The 17,411-nt window shown below is 40.3% G+C and overlaps 1 protein-coding gene across 5 annotated transcripts in view; it reads left to right on the plus strand.

The window, feature by feature from the left end:
* The first annotated feature begins 923 nt into the window (after positions 1-923).
* GBF1 (golgi brefeldin A resistant guanine nucleotide exchange factor 1) overlaps positions 924-17,411 on the plus strand; it is a 107,207-nt gene continuing 90,719 nt past the window's right edge. For all 5 annotated transcript variants that reach the window (XM_027878052.1, XM_027878056.1, XM_027878053.1 and 2 more), the window contains exons 1-3: positions 924-1,038; positions 6,569-6,674; positions 7,993-8,059. In XM_027878052.1, coding sequence (XP_027733853.1) covers positions 1,031-1,038; positions 6,569-6,674; positions 7,993-8,059 — 181 coding nt within the window. In that variant the 5' untranslated portion in view covers positions 924-1,030. The remainder of the gene's footprint in view (positions 1,039-6,568; positions 6,675-7,992; positions 8,060-17,411) is intronic.

Consider the following 17,411-nt stretch of genomic DNA (forward strand, 5'->3'; position numbering starts at 1 on the left):
CAGAGCAGTTTAACTCCGCTGTGGTCCCTGTCTGCCAGGCTCACTGGGCTGCATGAACTGAGGCCACAGCACAGGGCTTGCAGCTCAACTTGAGCAAAGCATCAGCTGTGTCCAGGTCTGAGTTACTGGCGAGCAGGACTGCGGAGAGGGGAGAGGCCGTGTGTGATCCTATAGGTGCTGCCACACGAGTTCTAACACGAGTCCTTTGGAATTCTCCTGCCTGCTCCCTCAGGGCTGGTCTGGGTGAGCTGTTCCAGCGCAGGAGCAGCAGAGCTGTGACACAGGGACGTGTCCAGGAGGGAAAGAAACGCCGGCAGGGCACCACCTCCCGGAGTGCTCCAGATAAGGAGCTGGAAGAGGCTGTAGAGCCAACTGGGAAACACTCGCACAGGACGGGGGAGAGGCCGTGCCTCCTCTCACGGACCGTGCAGTGCCGGCGCTGTCCTCCACAGACTTCATTCCCAGCCTTCAGTCCCGGCCCTCAGTCCCGGCGCCGCCACCGACACCGCCCTGCGCCCACCCGACCCACAGTGCTTTGCGCGGGCACCCGCCCGCAGCCTTCCGCCTGGCTGCCCGGTCTGCGCCGGCGCGGGCGCGGCTCCGGTGCCGCACCGCGACGCGATTGGCCAGCGTGCCCTGCTGCTCTACCCTGCCACCTCTCATTGGCTCGCTGCGCTGTCACTGCAGGGCCCGCCCCCTCCTGTCCCAGACCGTGTCCCCATTGGGCGCCGCGGGGCGCTGCGCGGCGCACCGCGTGCGGATTGGCTGCGCGGGCTGTCGGTCGGCGCAGTAACCAGGCAGCGGGTCCCGGTGCTGCCGTTTCCACGTCAGTGCGAGTGAGCGGTGCCGGCGGCCCTGCTGTGCCCCGGGACCCCGCGCTCCGCCGCCACCGCCGCCACCGCTGCCGGGAGGGAGGGAGGGAAGGGCGGGCAGAGCGGGGGCCGAGCCCTCCCTCCCGCCCGCGGCGCCGCCCGCCCGCCCGGTTATGTGAAGCGGCCGCCGCCGCGGGGAGCACGCGCCGCCATTTTGGATGCGGGGGTCAGTGCCGGGTAGCGACCGTCTGTCGCGATACTGTCGCGACGCGGGGGCGGACGGGAAGGACGAGGTGGCGGGGGAGCCGTGCGGGGCCGGCGGGGGCGGGGACGGGCTCGGGGCAGCCCCGCGGGCGGGGAGGGGGTGGGGGTGGCGGCCCCCGCCCCGGGCCAGGGCTGACACGCGTGACAGTGCCCACGGGGCGGGGGCGGACGGGCCTTCCCGGCTGTGACTGCCGCGGGGTGCGGGTGTCGGGGAGGAGGGGGGTCTGGGCCCCGAGCTGGGCCGGAGGAGGTGCCCGATGTGCGCTGCACCTGCACAAGCTCCGCTCACCGTGCGTCCAGGGCTCTTGATGCTTAAAATTGGTGGAAACGGGCTTTTGCCTGGATATGGTCAGAACCTTTGTCTGGTGCAGGGGGAAACTCAGAGCTCACTTAGTGTGTATGTTATGAGTTCAGGTGGTGGCATGTTTCTCGTCTCAACAGTATGAAGTAGCTGGAAGAAAAAAAATGCCCCTTGCCATATTAACCTTATGTTTTGGGTTTACTATGCAGTTTTGACAGATAAATGTGAGTTGCCTTTCTCTCCTTGATTCCCAGGCCCATCTCACTGTTGCAGCTGACTGTGAAGGCTTGTGGAGGAGCTTGTCCCACATCCCTTTCTGATGTGCCACCCTTACGTTGTTCCTGATGTTTATCTTAATTGCCCAGAATTATGGCATCACTGGACTGCACAGTTCCTTTCCATACTTATAAATTACTGCTTTATATCACTTTTGTCCAGGCCTTGGGAGCTAGCCTTTGGAGTAATACCCTAAGTTCTCTGAACTTTTGCTGCCTGTGATGCTTATTGCAGGGTAGTTACTACATGAAAAGCCCAGTAAGTTAAATTTCCCGATAGAGGTTTGTGTACCTTCCACATGCAGTTTAGAAGGAAGAAAAGGGCCTTTTCCTTATCAGCTGGGCTTCTGGGTAACCTAGCTAGCTGTGAGATAGGCAGAGTTGTTTGTGATTCGTGGTTGTGTGTTTTGGTAGCAGTGTATTTTATCAGGACTTGAGTGGCCAAATCTAGGTCAGGGACTGTGTAGATTATTCATGCACTGTCAGAAATTGCAAATTTAGGCCAACAGAAGCTTACTTTGAAATACTACCTTTCTTGCATATGTTGTTATTATGTTGTTTTTCATTACTGTTATTTATTGGAGTAGTTTTGCCGAGTCAGTCATAGCTGAAGGCTAAAGTTAGTAGCGATAGGAAGAACTGACTTGTTGGAGGTCTGCCAGACTTTGTCACTTCTGATGCTAACTCTTGCTTGTTTCCAGAAGAACTGCAGATGTTTCTCTGTAGCGGAGGGAGTGTTTCCTAAACCTCTACCCAAGACTTCCTATGGTAATACTCAGGAATAATTTGGGTTCCTATATGTTGGGGTGTTTTGGGGTAGCATGTTCCAAGGTTAAGCAGTGGAGTGTTCAGGGCACATGTGAGATAACATTTTCAGATGTCAATATTATTGTTGTTTTCATATGAAGATTTTACAAGTGATTTTTCAGAAATCTCAGAATAGTGATAATTATCGTCCACAGAACACTGGTGAAGGTTTTGAGAAGGTTATGAATGTGAGCTTTTGTTCTTTTATGACATGCTTAGGCATCGACTTTTTCCTACTTAGTGTTCCCACTCTAAGTGCCAACAGGGCAGCTTGTTGCCTTGGTTTGGAGCTGTCGTTCTCACTGCTGAAGTTCTGTGCAGGAGCCAACCTGAGGACTGGTCTGCAGCTTCAAGCAAATGCGTGAACCTATCATGAGAAATAGACAGGAGTTTATGTAGCACTAACTCAAGGGTTAAGGAACTAAAAAACATTTGAAATTTATTAGATACCGTTCCTGGGGTTTTTTGCCTAACTCAAGATAACAAAACTGCAACCATCTGTTTCTGTACTGAGTACACTATCTTGTGTTACATTAAAGATTGCTTTCAAGAAAGGCTTCTGATCTTCATCTGAAGACATCAAGAGGTGACAGAACCATGCCTTTACCAGGGAGGTTGTTTGCAAGTTTTAATGATTTTCAGTATTAGTAGTTCTGTTAACCCATCCGACCAACAGTTGTACAATATCCCATTTTTCATACCATATCTGTGTAATATTAAGCCTGAATTAATGTTAGCAATTTTTTTTTTTGTTAGTTGAACAAATATTTAATGTTCTGGCTTGACTCTTACCATACTCTCTTAAACCCAACTGATTGTTCAGTGCTAGTCTGGTAACACATGTAACTTTTTCGATGTCATTTCAGAGCATTAATTTCAGTCTTAAAACTTCTTTCAATATAGTACATTTATACCGAGCTCTAAAGTGTGATCACTTGTTGCTTGTGGTGAAGATACAGAAATTATTTAGTGGTTTAAAAGGGGTAGAACTTTGGGAAGTGTACAGTTGACTGAAGCTTTATCCATTACTTGAAAGAAACTTTTACAGTTTTGCAGGGATAGACGGTGCTTTTGGTGGCCTTGGCTTTCAAGGTGCATCTCTTTGAAAACAGCTGTCTGGCTTTTTGCCCACTCTGTAGTTATTTTCTGTTTCCTTCTCCAGCACACAGTTGCAAAGGTCCTTTGCATGAGTGAGAGTATTTGGCTGTGGTTTACTTTGGAATGTGTGTGCTATTGCTTGGTTAACTGGAAGTTCAAATATAAAGCAGTATTGCCCCCCATCGCTACCCAGTGTTGGTGGTGAAGTGGGCTGTATGTCTGATGTTCAGAGACTGAGAGTGAATTTGCATCTCCAGCACAATAGGTTAGTTCAGTTGCACCAGTCCAGGGAGTTTGTTGGCGTGTTAAAGTGAATTCTTGTACTTTTGAATAAAGTTATATTTAATGGAATAGGCAGTGAGGAAAAGAGTGCATTCTCACCAAGTCTTCTCGGGTAGTTAGCAATGAAAGGACATAAGTGCAAAAATACCCCCTGAAGTTTTGCAGGGTTTTCATCTGTCAGGAGAGCCCTGCCAAGTTCTTACACCCTTTCTTGAAAGGATCAGGACATTCAGTTTCCCAGCAGGTTAAAAGGAAAAGGTGTGTGTTGTAGGTTTGTGTTTATCTTTTTCATATTTTGCTGCTTAGAGTTAGCTGGGCATTTTAAGTCTCCTGCATTCAGGAAGGAGTGAGTTTAACAGCTTTTTCCATCTTCGTTCTTTTATGTTAAAAGTAGAGGAGATGTAAGAGCCCTACAAGCAGATTAAGTAGTATGCAGAACAGCATTTAAGCTTTGGCATCACTTGAAATGTTGTCAGAACTATTGAGTATCTATGTGTGCAAAGTATGTAATGCCTCTGTCTGGTATTTACATGGCTTTTGAAATCATGTATCCATGTCAGTGCTAAAAGCCTGGAATGGCGCTGCACAATTTACACACTCAGTACTGTTTTGTAACAGTGAAGACAGGAAAAACTTAGGTTTGACAAATTTGAATGTATAAGATATTTCCTCAAAAGTTGTGTGGACTGGAGTTTTGATTCCTGAAACTACCTGTGTAGAAATATAGAAAATACTGAAATTACTGAAAGAAGGAATAAATAACTGAGGAATTTTTCATGGAGGAGAATTCTGCCATTAAGGCCATGTACTAAAGCAAAGACAACAAGGTGGAGTAGAAAAAATTGTGATCAATGTATTTTAATAAATTTTAATAATATTAATATATATGGAATAATTTACTGTTGAGGGCAGGAATATCTCTTAAGCATTAAACACATGAGAAGGAAGAATATTGGTGGCTCTGTTATATACATCTGTAGAGAAAGAATATAAACCTTTTTTCTTCAGGGCACAAGCAAATTGCTTGGGAGAGCTATTTGTTTATTTTTCTGAACCATCCTTTAGTGAATGAGATAGACTACTGATTGGTCTGTTATGACTGTTCTTATATTGTAAAATGTTTTTGTCTTTACACCGGGGAATACCATTATGTATAATTAATCTAACAAAGTTAAAAACAATTTTGCCATAAGATGACTCATTCTGTTGCCAATACATGAAAAAACAAAGTAAGAAATCCGATGCCATCCCTTGATAAGGCATCAATCCTTGATACCTTGATAAGGTATCATTTTGTAATACTTTGCTTTCTTTCTCTTATTTATGGAGTCCTGAAACAAATTAGTCTCTTTCAGAGGACATTTGTGTATTTGAAGCATTGTTGATAATTCAGACATGTTAATTAACATGAAACCTGACAGAGCAAGGATGTATGTTCTGAAATTTCTATGGTGGTCTTTTTGAGGTCTTGAGTAATGCACCAAAATCATTTCCTTCCAGCTTTGGTTTTGCTACATGGGCAAAAATCCTCATACTCTCTGTTTTTTTGCACCCTTCTTCCCCTCCCCAGCTAAGTCTTTTAAATGAGCCTGTCTGATTTGAACTGTTATGGTCAACGTTTCATCTGTTTTCAGCCTTTTGCTTCCCTATGGATGACCTGTTGTGATTTTAAGCTGGAGTCCTCATTTTCCTTTCATTTTTCTGAAAAAGTATCATTACTTGGCTGCCATTTAACTAAATCATTCTTATTTACAGACATGGTATCATCTGACTCTCTGGCCTCTTTGAAAGTCCTGTTTATTCTTTATAAACAGTTGTGTCTGTTTATCCCCTTCCATTCTTATTCATTTCTTTATGCTTGACTCTATCTGGACTATAGCTAGTATAGAGAGAACAGTCCCATAGTAATTCACTCTTTGTTTCTTTTTGTCAGACCATTATAAATATTTCTTACTTTTAATTGTTTTCCCCCTTTTCTGACTCTCTCTGGGTACATCAGTTAAAGTTTTTTTCCTGCAAGACCTCAGACTACAGGCAAATAGATTTCTGCCTTTAGCTTTTTCTCCATGTGTTCCATCCAGTTTTGTCTCTAGTTTTGCTCATTTCTTTGTGGGGTCTTACCCATGTCTTTTTTACTTGCCTGCTTCCTTGAAAGCTTTTTTTTTGCGAAGCAAGTGTGAAATCAACATCTGTTATAAATTACTTTATTTTGTCAATGTTTTAAGTCCCAAAGAGTTCTGCTCTGGCCAGCTTATTCAAGCCACTGATGCGTATTTAACAGAGTACAAGGTTGGCTTTGTGTTCCGTGTGGAACTCCGGGACTTTGCCAAAGTGTTGGAGATGTGCATGTTATTGCATTGTCATGGATGTCTGTCCTGGGATCCCAACACTTTTATCTTTCTGTGAACTTACATGGACTGGAAAAAAATGAGGAATATGCCTTGACAAAGTTGTCTCTAGCATCACAAATGTCCTGCTGTAAGTAACTGTCTGCTCTCATGGTCTTGAAAACACGCTATGGACAAGTGTCTTCCTTTTGTCTTCTTCTTGATGAAATAACTGTATTTGTTGTATGTAATAACTTGTATTTTACTATGCCCAAAACAAAGATCTGAGAGTGTCTTGCATCGTTGAAGGCCTCCTCTTGACTAGAGCCACTTTATGTTTCATCTATGGAAGACAATGATTCTGAGGGGTAGGAGATTAATTTGAATTACCTTTATTTTCAGGGTTGTCAGGATGGTGGATAAGAACATTTACATCGTACAAGGGGAAATCAACGCAGTGGTGGGAGCCATAAAGCGTAATGCCCGATGGAGCACTCACACACATCTGGTAAGTTACCTTCAATTTTTGCTACCTGTGGCAACCTGTGGCAGAAACCATCTGGTTTTAGAAAAGTACCTCAATTTTTTGTAGTTGTAGTACTTTTTGTAGTTGTAGTACTTTTTGTAGTTGTAGTACTTTTTGTGGTTGTAGTACTTTTTGTGGTTGTAGTACTTTTTGTAGTTGTAGTACTTTTGTAAGTAAAGTAGGAATAACTTTCTACATTGTTTTTGACTTGTCATGTGCCAGCAACTGCAATAGCTACAGAGCTGGAAATCTACCTTTTTACCCTGTAAATAAGAAAAACCCACATTGTATTCCACATGGGAATCATCTCATTCAGACTTTTATCGCCTGGTATGTCAGGGAATTTAAATATATATGGTTTTATTTCATTTAGCACAATGTTTTTATATATCTTTTGTGCCTTCTTAGAGAACACAGTCCTCATCATGAAAGCCATGAAACAAAAATTGGGGAAGTCATTATATATAGGTTATTTTTTAATTTTTCATGTGGCATACTATCTTTTCTCAGCTCTGTTGTTGCTGCTGGCTAAATTCCTGACCAAAACCTGTTAATAGATTCAAACCTTCTTTAATAAAAGCCATTAATACAGTGTTCCCAGGTCTAACGATGCATTGGTCAGTTTATGGCTGCCACAGTGCAAATGTGTGCTCGTGGTGCACTTCAGAATGTCACATGAGTAACCAATGGCTGTCATCCAGCACAAGTGGTTTCAGTTTGTCAAAGGGCAGGGCCCTTTTTCTGCCTTCCCGTTGAAGGTGTGGGTGCGGCTGTACAAAGCTTGGAGAAACTGCTGCTCCTCCTCATTTTAATATCGTAAAGATAGACTAAGGCTAAAGGATGCAGCTAATTCATATAAATATTGCACTGTGATTCGTCCTTCAAGTTATTTTAATGGCACCAAATGTCATTGTGTTGCTGCTCCCATTACAATCTGCATAGATTAACATTATAGCAAATCCAGATGAGCCATTTCAATATGGTATGAGTTAGATTTGCTGTGAAATTTATTGAACAGCAGAAGGCTAGTCAGAAATACTTCTAAGGAAAATAAACCCAAACTAGAATGCTCAGTCCTGGACCTAGAGTTTGACATTTGAGCTACATGATATTGGGGAGCCCTAGCAGGAAAATAAAAATGCTTTCCTTGGTTTTGATGATGTAAACGGGCTGACAGTGATCAACTCAAACCACAGTACTTCTGTGAATATGATGGTGAGGTCTTTAACAGACTCATTATAAAGATTTGTCTTCAGGAATATGTTTTTCTCATTAATTACTTCCTATGTATAATCTATAGGATGAAGAAAGGGATCCCCTGCTACATAGCTTTAGCAACTTAAAAGAAGTGCTGAATAATATTACAGGTAAGCTTATTCAGAAATCAGCAGGTATGTGCTCCTGCTAGGATATATTCAAATAAATGTACAGGTGTACTTATTTCTCTTACTATCCAGAGGTCATTAATTGAATAACAAGAAAAGAGGAAGTATGTATATACTTCTAGACAAATAATACCAATATAAACTAGCACATAAATACTACTGCTACCACTGCTGTCTATATGGAGATACATATATATGAGACCATATGTATACTTGTGTGTGTATACATGCACATATTTTTATATAAACGTGCATGTTTCTTCAATATACTGAAACTTGTAGTAATATACAAAATTTAGTGTATTATTATGCATAGCTTTGTTTATGCTTTCTGATCTGTGAATGATGGGAAAAAATTGCTTTGAAAGTAGCATTCCTTTTGTTTTTTCCTCACATTCTTTGCCTTGTTGGTTTTCATTGTGTTATCACTAATAAGTAACACACAGACCTTGCTTTCTATTTCGATCTCTTAAGTGAAAAACTGACATTAAGATCACCTGCACTGAAAGAAACTGGAAATCTGTATTTATTACACAAGTAGAACACAAGACTGTGTTGTGTATTCTGACCATTTTTTTCCTCACAACCCATTTTTCTCCCCTTCCCGACACATTTTCTGTGTGTTTTGGTTCCAGGAGTGATTGTTTAAGTGTGACATAATTAGATGTTGAGACTCTCGGAGTGAGGCTCATCCTGAGTTCCATGTGGCATTCTGCTGGTTCTTCCCAGAATTTGTCTTACTGATTGTAGTATTTGAAAGTAAGCTTTATTTCTGGTCCCTTTATTACAGTGGGTGTTCAGAACTGCATTCAACCTATGTATGGGGTGGACTTTTTGTGCTTCTCTTTGTGAAGCATGCTCATTCTTGTGTCAGCGCTGAGCCTGGAATCCCATAAAAGATGTGCTCCCTAGAAGTACAGTAGTGCTGCTTCCAGGTGCTGAGGGCATGTGCCAGTTCTGAGCCCTTATTCCTTCTTATTTTGTGGCTGCCTGTAAATGTAATGCTTTACTTTTCTTTGCCAGGTGAACTTCCCTTGGTTGTGAGCAGGACTTTTCTGTCAGGTCATGACATCCTAGAAAACTCCTGAAAACTCCTGCACAGTTTGCATATCTGGATAGTATCTTTCTTCTGGATGTTATGCTTGTACCTGGTCTGTCAATCTAAATTTGTGGGTTTTTTTGTTAGCTCACTCATCTTCTATAGGAGAGGCATGCAGTGCCAAAAGCGTTTTGGCAGGAAATTTTCCTTTTCACCCTTCTATGAGGTAAAATTTTCTTTAAAATTAGACTCCTGAAGTTCTTTGCCATTATAACAAATATCTCTCCTCATCATCAAGAACAGGGAATGTCAAGATGCTCAAATATATGCAGTATAAGTAAATGTCAGGGGCTGACCATTTATCTAGAGCAACTAGATACAATGTGCTGTTGACTTGTTGGGGAAAAGTGCAAGTTCACTATCTGCTTATGTTAGAGAAAACAAATTTTAATGTACTGAGAGATTCAGAGACTCCCTTTCAGCATTAGTCATCATGTAATTGTGGTTTCTGCTGAGATAATAATTGCCTATATATGGGGGTGATAGCATGTTGCTTTGACTACATGGGATTCTTTTAAACAGGTAATTTCAGATTCAGTGACTGCTATTTACCAACTACTGTCTTGAGATAGGACATCATTGCTGTGCTCCATTTTTTTCAGTTTTAGACATGGACTTGTTACCAAGCAGTACTTTGAACCATAGAGGGTCTCCTGCCTCATCTTCCAGGCAATGAAAAGTCCAAGCTTAGGGGTTTTTGGTGTAGGGTTTTTTTTTTTGTTTTTCTTTTCTCTTAGACCTTCTTTTCACGTCTCTTTCATTAGCTCATGGAAACGCATTGCTTTTATATTTAAATTTATTCAAGCTGTAATCTTTGACATTTGAGTTAGCTTTTAGTACAATTTTGCATTTATAGTAATATATATTATGTATTTTCTCAATCCCCCAAGAACCCATTTTAATCTGTTCCGGATGCAAATTTCAGGCTGCCTTGTCCCATCTCCCCTCTTGCTCTCTCCCTCCCTTCCCCTCCCCCATGGAGCATGTTTGATCAGGTGTGGCAGGAATATCCACTGTCAAGCTGCGCCCTTTATATTAGTCAATATTATCCTTCCTTCCCTCCCACTCCCTTCATTCTCCTCTGGGCTTTACCAGTTGATTTATAATTTTGGAATTCTCATCGGAGTCTGTAATACAGTTTGTTCATTATTTAACCAAAACCTGTTTAATGAGCAAAGAGAGGCAATGTAAATGTTAGGCATGTTGCAGTGGAGTACCTTTTGTTCTCCTCTGAGCTAGTGGGTATTAACTCTGTCATGACTGTGATGCTGAAATACCCTGGTCAAGGGTATAAAGATGCACTGTATGCCCCCAGCAGCTAAAGATTCCTTTTTCAAAGTGTTGCACCTCAAGAGTAGCTAAATTACATACTGTGTTTTGTTTGATTACCCAAAGAGTAAAAGCTTACCTGCAACTAAGTAGTGGTATCCCATTCCATTGGTCTAAATCGACTCTCGGAGGAAGCATCTAGAGAAGATCAACTCAAAAAATCCCATGATTATGGTAAGAGTAACTTCAGTTCTACTGTTCAGCATACCTAGCTAAGGACCTTGGACCTGAGTTATGTGGAATGAAGTTTCTCTTTCAAATTCTAACAGAAACTACATTTCTGTGGTGATTTTATGTAGATTTATAAAGAGTTTAATAATTTGAAAATGAACAGCATATCTGCTCTGATCCACTATCATTTGGGTTATTGGATGCCATTTTTACACTTTCATGGGCTGCATTTATTTTGGTTATTGTTGATAGTAGTTGCCTGAAAAACAGAAAGGAAAAATGGAGGTTCTGTTGTCTTGGGTGATGCATAAGATAATCCAAGACAAATTCAATAGCTGAATGCCTGTTATACTGAGATAAACACTATAAGCGTAAGCTTGATGTGTTGTCTTGTATTTCTAGTGTTTAGAAAAAGCAAAAGTCAGTGTCCTGTGTTATGACCATATGGAAGCAGTGGCTATCAAGTTTTGTCTGTGCATGCAAAATTAAAATACAGCTACATATTCAAAGGTTATTCTAAAACTGATAAAAGCCTTTATTGTGAGTTTGGATTTAGGGCCACTGTCACCACAACTTCCATTTGACTGCTTTTTAAAGTGAGCTGAGTATCTTGAAAAATGTGTCTGGATGTTGAAATATTTGTTCATTTTGTCAGTTTTTTTATGGATTTAGGTCAACAAAAGGAAGCTTCCTTTTGACATCCAGTGATAACTGAGCATTGTCTCTTTCATGAGTGGTTCCAGCTTAGGATGCTCTCAAGCTCACCAGGGTAATGCTTTATAACCTCAAATGACTAGTAATATGAATTAATTAAAAGCCTGCTTTTCAGTGATTTTATGAGGAATGGGTTTCCTTAAATCTTGCTGTGACTGTTGAAGCCTTCAGACCATTCTGGTATGTTGTAGAGGTAAGAGCAGATACTTCTGTAGTCATTATTCTCAATGCAGAATTTGTGCTTTGCTTTGACCAGGAGGATGAGTCAGTAACCAGGATTTTCGTGCCTGAAGTACTGCTTACTGGTGTGTAGGATGGCTTTAGGACAGACATGACTGAATACAACTGCCTCGTACAAGTCATCACTGCAGTGGGAGAAGCAGGTGTTTGTGGAAAGTGTGTGCATCAAGAGTCTATTTAAATAAGGTTTAAACTAGGTAAACACACCTGTGAAGAGGTGCTTGTGTGTATTTTAGGTCCATGAGTGCCAGACTGGAAGGTTTGAGTCCTTTTATCCTCTGGTGGTTCAGAGTTAGTGCATTTAAACAGAAGCTGCAAAGTAAGCTGTTAGAAACACTCTGATTTCATGCACATTCATGACATTTTAAATGAATGCTTGTACAGTGGGTTCAGAAGAATCTTTTCATGGCTTATTTCAGACAAGAAGCTGCTGCAAATCTCCATCTTTAGAGGGCTGGCTGGGGCATTAAGAGCTGGCTAAAGGTCAAAAGACTGTAACCGTAAGAGAACCTTTGCCCAGTGTACTGACTTAATATACTTGTTACTGTAGCCATCAGTTTTCTGGTATGTAGACTTGATTGCACACTCATTTTCTCATGTGTGAACTCTGGAAACTCTTTTTTTTTGTGAAAATCTGGCAGTTATATAAAAAATTACAGGGATTTTATCCTATTTTGGTATTAGTGTCTGAACTTTTTATGAAATATCTAGTTTTAAGAAATGGTAAATCAGTAGTAAATATAAATGTGTGGCCTGTTCTCAGTGCTATTGAAGTGCTATTGAATAAAATATGAGATGTTCATTGTGGTCTATTCAAGTTAAGAAATCAGAAAAAAATCATGTTTGGGTTTTTTTATAAGGAAGTGTTGGAATTAAATTATATGGATGTGTGATACATAAAGATCTGCAATGCTGCTTACTTTGCCCTTTGCAGATAACAGCAATACCATATTTTATTTATTATTTATATATTGAGTTTCTGTAGAAAGTGCCTGGAGTTACTAGCAAATAACAAACACCGATGAACCTTTAAGATGTGATATTTCTCCCACTGTTTGCATTAAAGGATTGCAATGTTATCTAGACCAGACATGAAAAAAAATCACCTAAGCATTTTTTATTCTTGCATATCAGGTTCCTATAAAAGATCCAGAAGATTCCCTGATCTCCTCGATTATGTCTGTTCTTGTGATAACTAAAAAAAAGAATAAAAGGATTTTTTTTCTTTTAAATAATAGGTATCTGTACATATTAACTTGACATCTTGGAAGACCAAGCAGTTCAGCCTAGCATTTAGCTTTTTTTGCATTCTCTGTAAAATTTTTAAGAAGAATGGAAAGGGTATAAGAAAGATTAGGAAATTGACAGAGTAAGTTTTCTTCCATAACTTTGACTCAACCTCATTTTGATTAGTGAATGTCAATACAACTTTAGTTCGTATTGAATGACCTGACACAGTGTACAGAAGTGGTAATTTATTTCTACTCATATTTTCTCTCACCTTTGTACTATAAGAAATATGAAGATTAGGGTGACAGCCTTGATTTGATGCTTTGATTGCAGGTTGAATCCAGACTTCATTTTTGCCAGTTATGTTCAGACAATACAGTAAAAGTTATTTTAAAAGCAAGTTTCTAGTCTTTATGAATGCAGGCATCCTTCCAAGGGTAGAGAGAATGTAAACCAATGCAGTATTTTTGCTTTGAAGCTGCGGGTAATTCTAGGTACGTTTTTTGAGTGAGATTAATATTTTTACTCTCACTGTAGCATCAGATGAGTGAAATTACCATCTTACGGCTGAGGTCTTTGAATTTTCCTCAGGGATTATATTTCTTGATATTTTTGGCATAGGTTTTCTTGGTGTTATAAATTAGGCTTTTCCCAGGTGCTTGCTAACTTCGTGCTTTACTTTCTAAGTGATTTTCCTGGGGTGACACTGGTGTGCTCTAAGAATAGTAGCTGCACTGAGAGACTTGGGATGTGAACATCTCAAGGCCCAAATTAACACCAGAATTGTCATGATTTCACTTAACATTTCATTTTTTTATAAAGGAAGAATGTTCTTGATGAAGAATAACTGCTGGTATTTGTGAAGCTTATAGATGCATGAAGACAAGCACCACAACTTTTTTCAAGGCTTTTCTGTTATGTGCAGTTCAACATTTATGCAGAGTGTGTGAGGAGTCAGGTGTGGATGGTGTCACTCTGATTCTCTTGAATTGTGTGCTGAGCCCTTCAGCACAGGTTACTGGATGAAACTGGGACTCATCAGAAGGGGAAGCTTGTAGCGGAGAGATTTATAACTTAAGACTGAACAGACAAAAAGGAGTAACAACTGTGGTTGTGTAGCATCCTTGATAACTTTCTAGCTCTTGTATTAATCTTTGTTTTGTGGTTCTGAGTAAGAAACTTACTGAATAAATTCAAAAGAAGTGGAGTGAATCTAGGAATATCTAGAGCAAAAAATCCCAATCAAACCAGTAGGGTGGTCTTCACACCAGGTATTTCTGTATGTCTCCAAAAGTCCCTTCTGCAGCCCAGCATGACCACCCTTGTGCTACCAGCTAAGCATCCTTTCAATACAGTTCTTTGAGTGCAATTTTAAGTCTTTGCTTGAAGCCTAAAAGTCATCCTTCTGTGCATGGCTAATGCCCGGCAGGTACAGGCAGGAGGTGGTGCTGTTGGAAGGAATTGTTTCCTGACCCTTAATCCTTAAGGACCCAAGGATTTAGATGGACAAGCACTCCTGGCTGTTGCTTGGAAGAGTTCCCACAGTGGGCTTGTTCTGTAACACCAGCCTTCTGTTACCAGTGCAGGGCTGGCCTCTGAAGAGCTGCCACATGTGTGTGGTGTGCAACTGACTCTCTCTTGTTCCACGCTTGTTGAGCAATTACTTTCCCACTTGTTGGGCACTCCATTATTTCCTTCAGTTACTGCTTCTGTGTAAAGTGGAGCCATAAAGGAAATGGCTTAATGTACATACATTAGAGGGCAATAAATTGCAGTTTGATTTGGTGGAAAGGCAGTACCAGATGCTCTGTAGAAGCTAAGATTCCTCCTAAGTCAGTAATGGAGGTTTTATATCAAGTTTTTTTGATGGTGATGTCTTTGTTTTGGTCGAGAGTAGTGTAAAGGAATTGTGGCTAATTAAGAGATGTTAAGGCTATTTGAATTATAATAAAGATCCCCTGCAAGTAGAAGTGTAAATGAAATTGCTGAATCCTAGTAGAAGTTTATTAAATATATAACTCTTCTGTCACTTTTCCTTCTTTTAACTGTCTTCTCACTGAACTGCTGCCATCGAACCTGTTAAAAATAGTGCCTCAAAGGTGATTCACTTCAAAGGAGCTATAACTTGTGTCAGAAAGTGCAGGTGCGTATTTATATAGTTGCATAATAGCTAATAGGACTGCCAAGAAGTGTTCATCATGCATACACAAGAAGCATACTGAAGTGTTCCTCATCTCAAAGAGTTCGTAGCTTGAGAGGGTAGCAGCAGAGAGGTCATTAAGTATATAAAGTTGTTAAACATTTGAGGGTTTTTCTTAACGATTACCTGTCCTTCAAACAGGCTGTCATTGGCTGATCCCTAGTATGGTCTATACCGAGGTGTGAGTTTCAAGGAGAGGTTTGAAAGAAGTTGTAATTGGGTAAAATGTCCTTTTTTTTAGAAATAGTACAGGATCTGTGATAAAGTGCTGCTTCTCTCAGTAATCAGTGTGGAAGAAAAAAGCCAGCAAGAAGAGAGGTAGAACAGCAGGGATTAAAAAGTGAGTGCAGAAGTAGCAGACTAATGGAGAACATTGTTATTGAAATGGCAAATTTATTTGTTGGGGAACGTTAATAGTGAGGGATGTGCAGTTGCTGGCTTGCCCATTTGAGGTAAACTTGCAAGAATTTTTTAAGGTAACTGAATCTAGCTTGTTAGCTGCCTGAGTGTTGTGGAATAGGCTGTTGCTGAAGGCTTATTTTTAGTTTGTGTTTGTAAGTTCTTAAAAAAATGTCAGATAACTAGTCAAGATCTGGCTTTTTTAATTTGCCTTTAGAAAATGGTATAACACAGCAGATTTGTCCAGGAAAGAGAGAGAAAACTTAAAACTTCATACAGTCCTATGAAAACTCTTGCAATCTTTTAGATGACATGATTTTAACTTGATTTTCAGCAGTTTTAAAAGCTACAAAAAAAAAAAAAAAAAAAAGAAAATTTGATATATAAAGCCTACAATACATTGGATTAAAGGTAGGGTCTGAGGTTTTGTGATATGATGGATTCTGAGGTGAGAGAGATGGAAGTGTCATGGGTAAGTCTGTTGATTGTATCAACAGATACTTTCTGGGGAAAAACTTTGAGAGTGAATGGAAATCTGTGGTTTTGTTAGAGTGAGGAAGGCTAAATCATGGGTTAAATATATGTAAACATATTAGGGACAGTGAATCAGTACATGTCATCCCAAAATTGTAGGAAATATAAAAACCATCTTGAAAGGAAACATTTATCAAGTGGTCATTGTAGAATATTGGTAGATCTACATTAGTATTTTATGATGTACTGTATCCATGTGACTTGGAAATGCCATTGGAAGTGATTGAGCAACCTGCTCTTGCTTTGAACTGCTAATTCTTGTTTAGTTTAAGGGCATTGATAGACATAAATTCCTCATATCTTGAACTTTCTGAATTAGTATGCCTGTGCTTTTTGCATGGTGCCGTTGGGAAGTTAAAACTTGCCAGTTCAAACTCTTGCTGTATTCAATGTGTTGTGAAAGAGCAGATGTATGGTTATGTGACAGTTGAGGAATAGGCAAGACATTATGACAAAAAACCCCCCAGTGTGAGATGAGTAGAAATGTGAAAGTAAAGTATGTTAGATGAGAACTTGCACATATATGCAACAGAACTAAAGTTTGGGGTGATACTGGCTTTAGCTGTCCTGTTAAAATGAACTGATTGATAAACAGCTTATTTTAATGTATTTTGCACTTCATTCATGCTTGTTAGCTGAATATGTTAAATTCTTCAGTGATGTTAGTTCTTCGATTGTTTGATACTCTATCTGTACCCTAATATAAGCACTTCAGAAGTTCTGTTTTCCAGTTCTATCCTTGTAGCAGTAAGCTGAAACATATTGCTAGACATACTGAAGCAGTAAGTTATAAACAGAGCAGTCTTTCAGAAAGTGTAAGCTGCCTTTGTTTGGTACAGGAGTCTGAGTGCTTGCATGACTGTAAATAATTCTCAAAGCACATGCTACGTAAATGAGATGAGATACTTCAGAACAATGCTCTTCACTTTTGATCATGTTTAGCTTGATTCTGGGAGGAAGTGTTTTATTAAGACGTGTCTTTGTGCCCTGTTACTTTTCATGAAATTGTAATTTTTCTAGATACAGTGATGAAGTCTGCAAAGTGGCTGTTGAATTAGATTCCATTTACTGCCTGATTAACTGCCTGAATAATTCAAGTGGCAAGTTGTAAATATGAGGAATTGTTGAAATAAATAAAGATGTGGTTTTTACCTTGATCACAGCACACTGAAAGAGAATGGTCTATTAGTTCTGGCCGTAGCCTAGGGGAGGAGCTTTATTCTAGAAATAAAACAAGTGGCAGTGGTAAAATATGCTTGCTTATGTAAGCATCTTTAGTAACTGCACTTAGCAACTTGGATGTTCTTCAGAGTAGGATTAGACAGTTTACAGTTGCCTGTAATAGTTCGGTAATAATGAAGATGACTGTCATGACAGCACAGAGGAGACATCATTAGCTGGTTTTCACTTCAGTCTGA

The sequence above is a fragment of the Empidonax traillii genome, unplaced genomic scaffold (assembly GCF_003031625.1).
Source record: "Empidonax traillii isolate 1590-97213 ecotype Southwest subspecies unplaced genomic scaffold, ASM303162v1 scaffold38:size1800464, whole genome shotgun sequence".
NCBI lineage: Eukaryota > Metazoa > Chordata > Aves > Passeriformes > Tyrannidae > Empidonax > Empidonax traillii.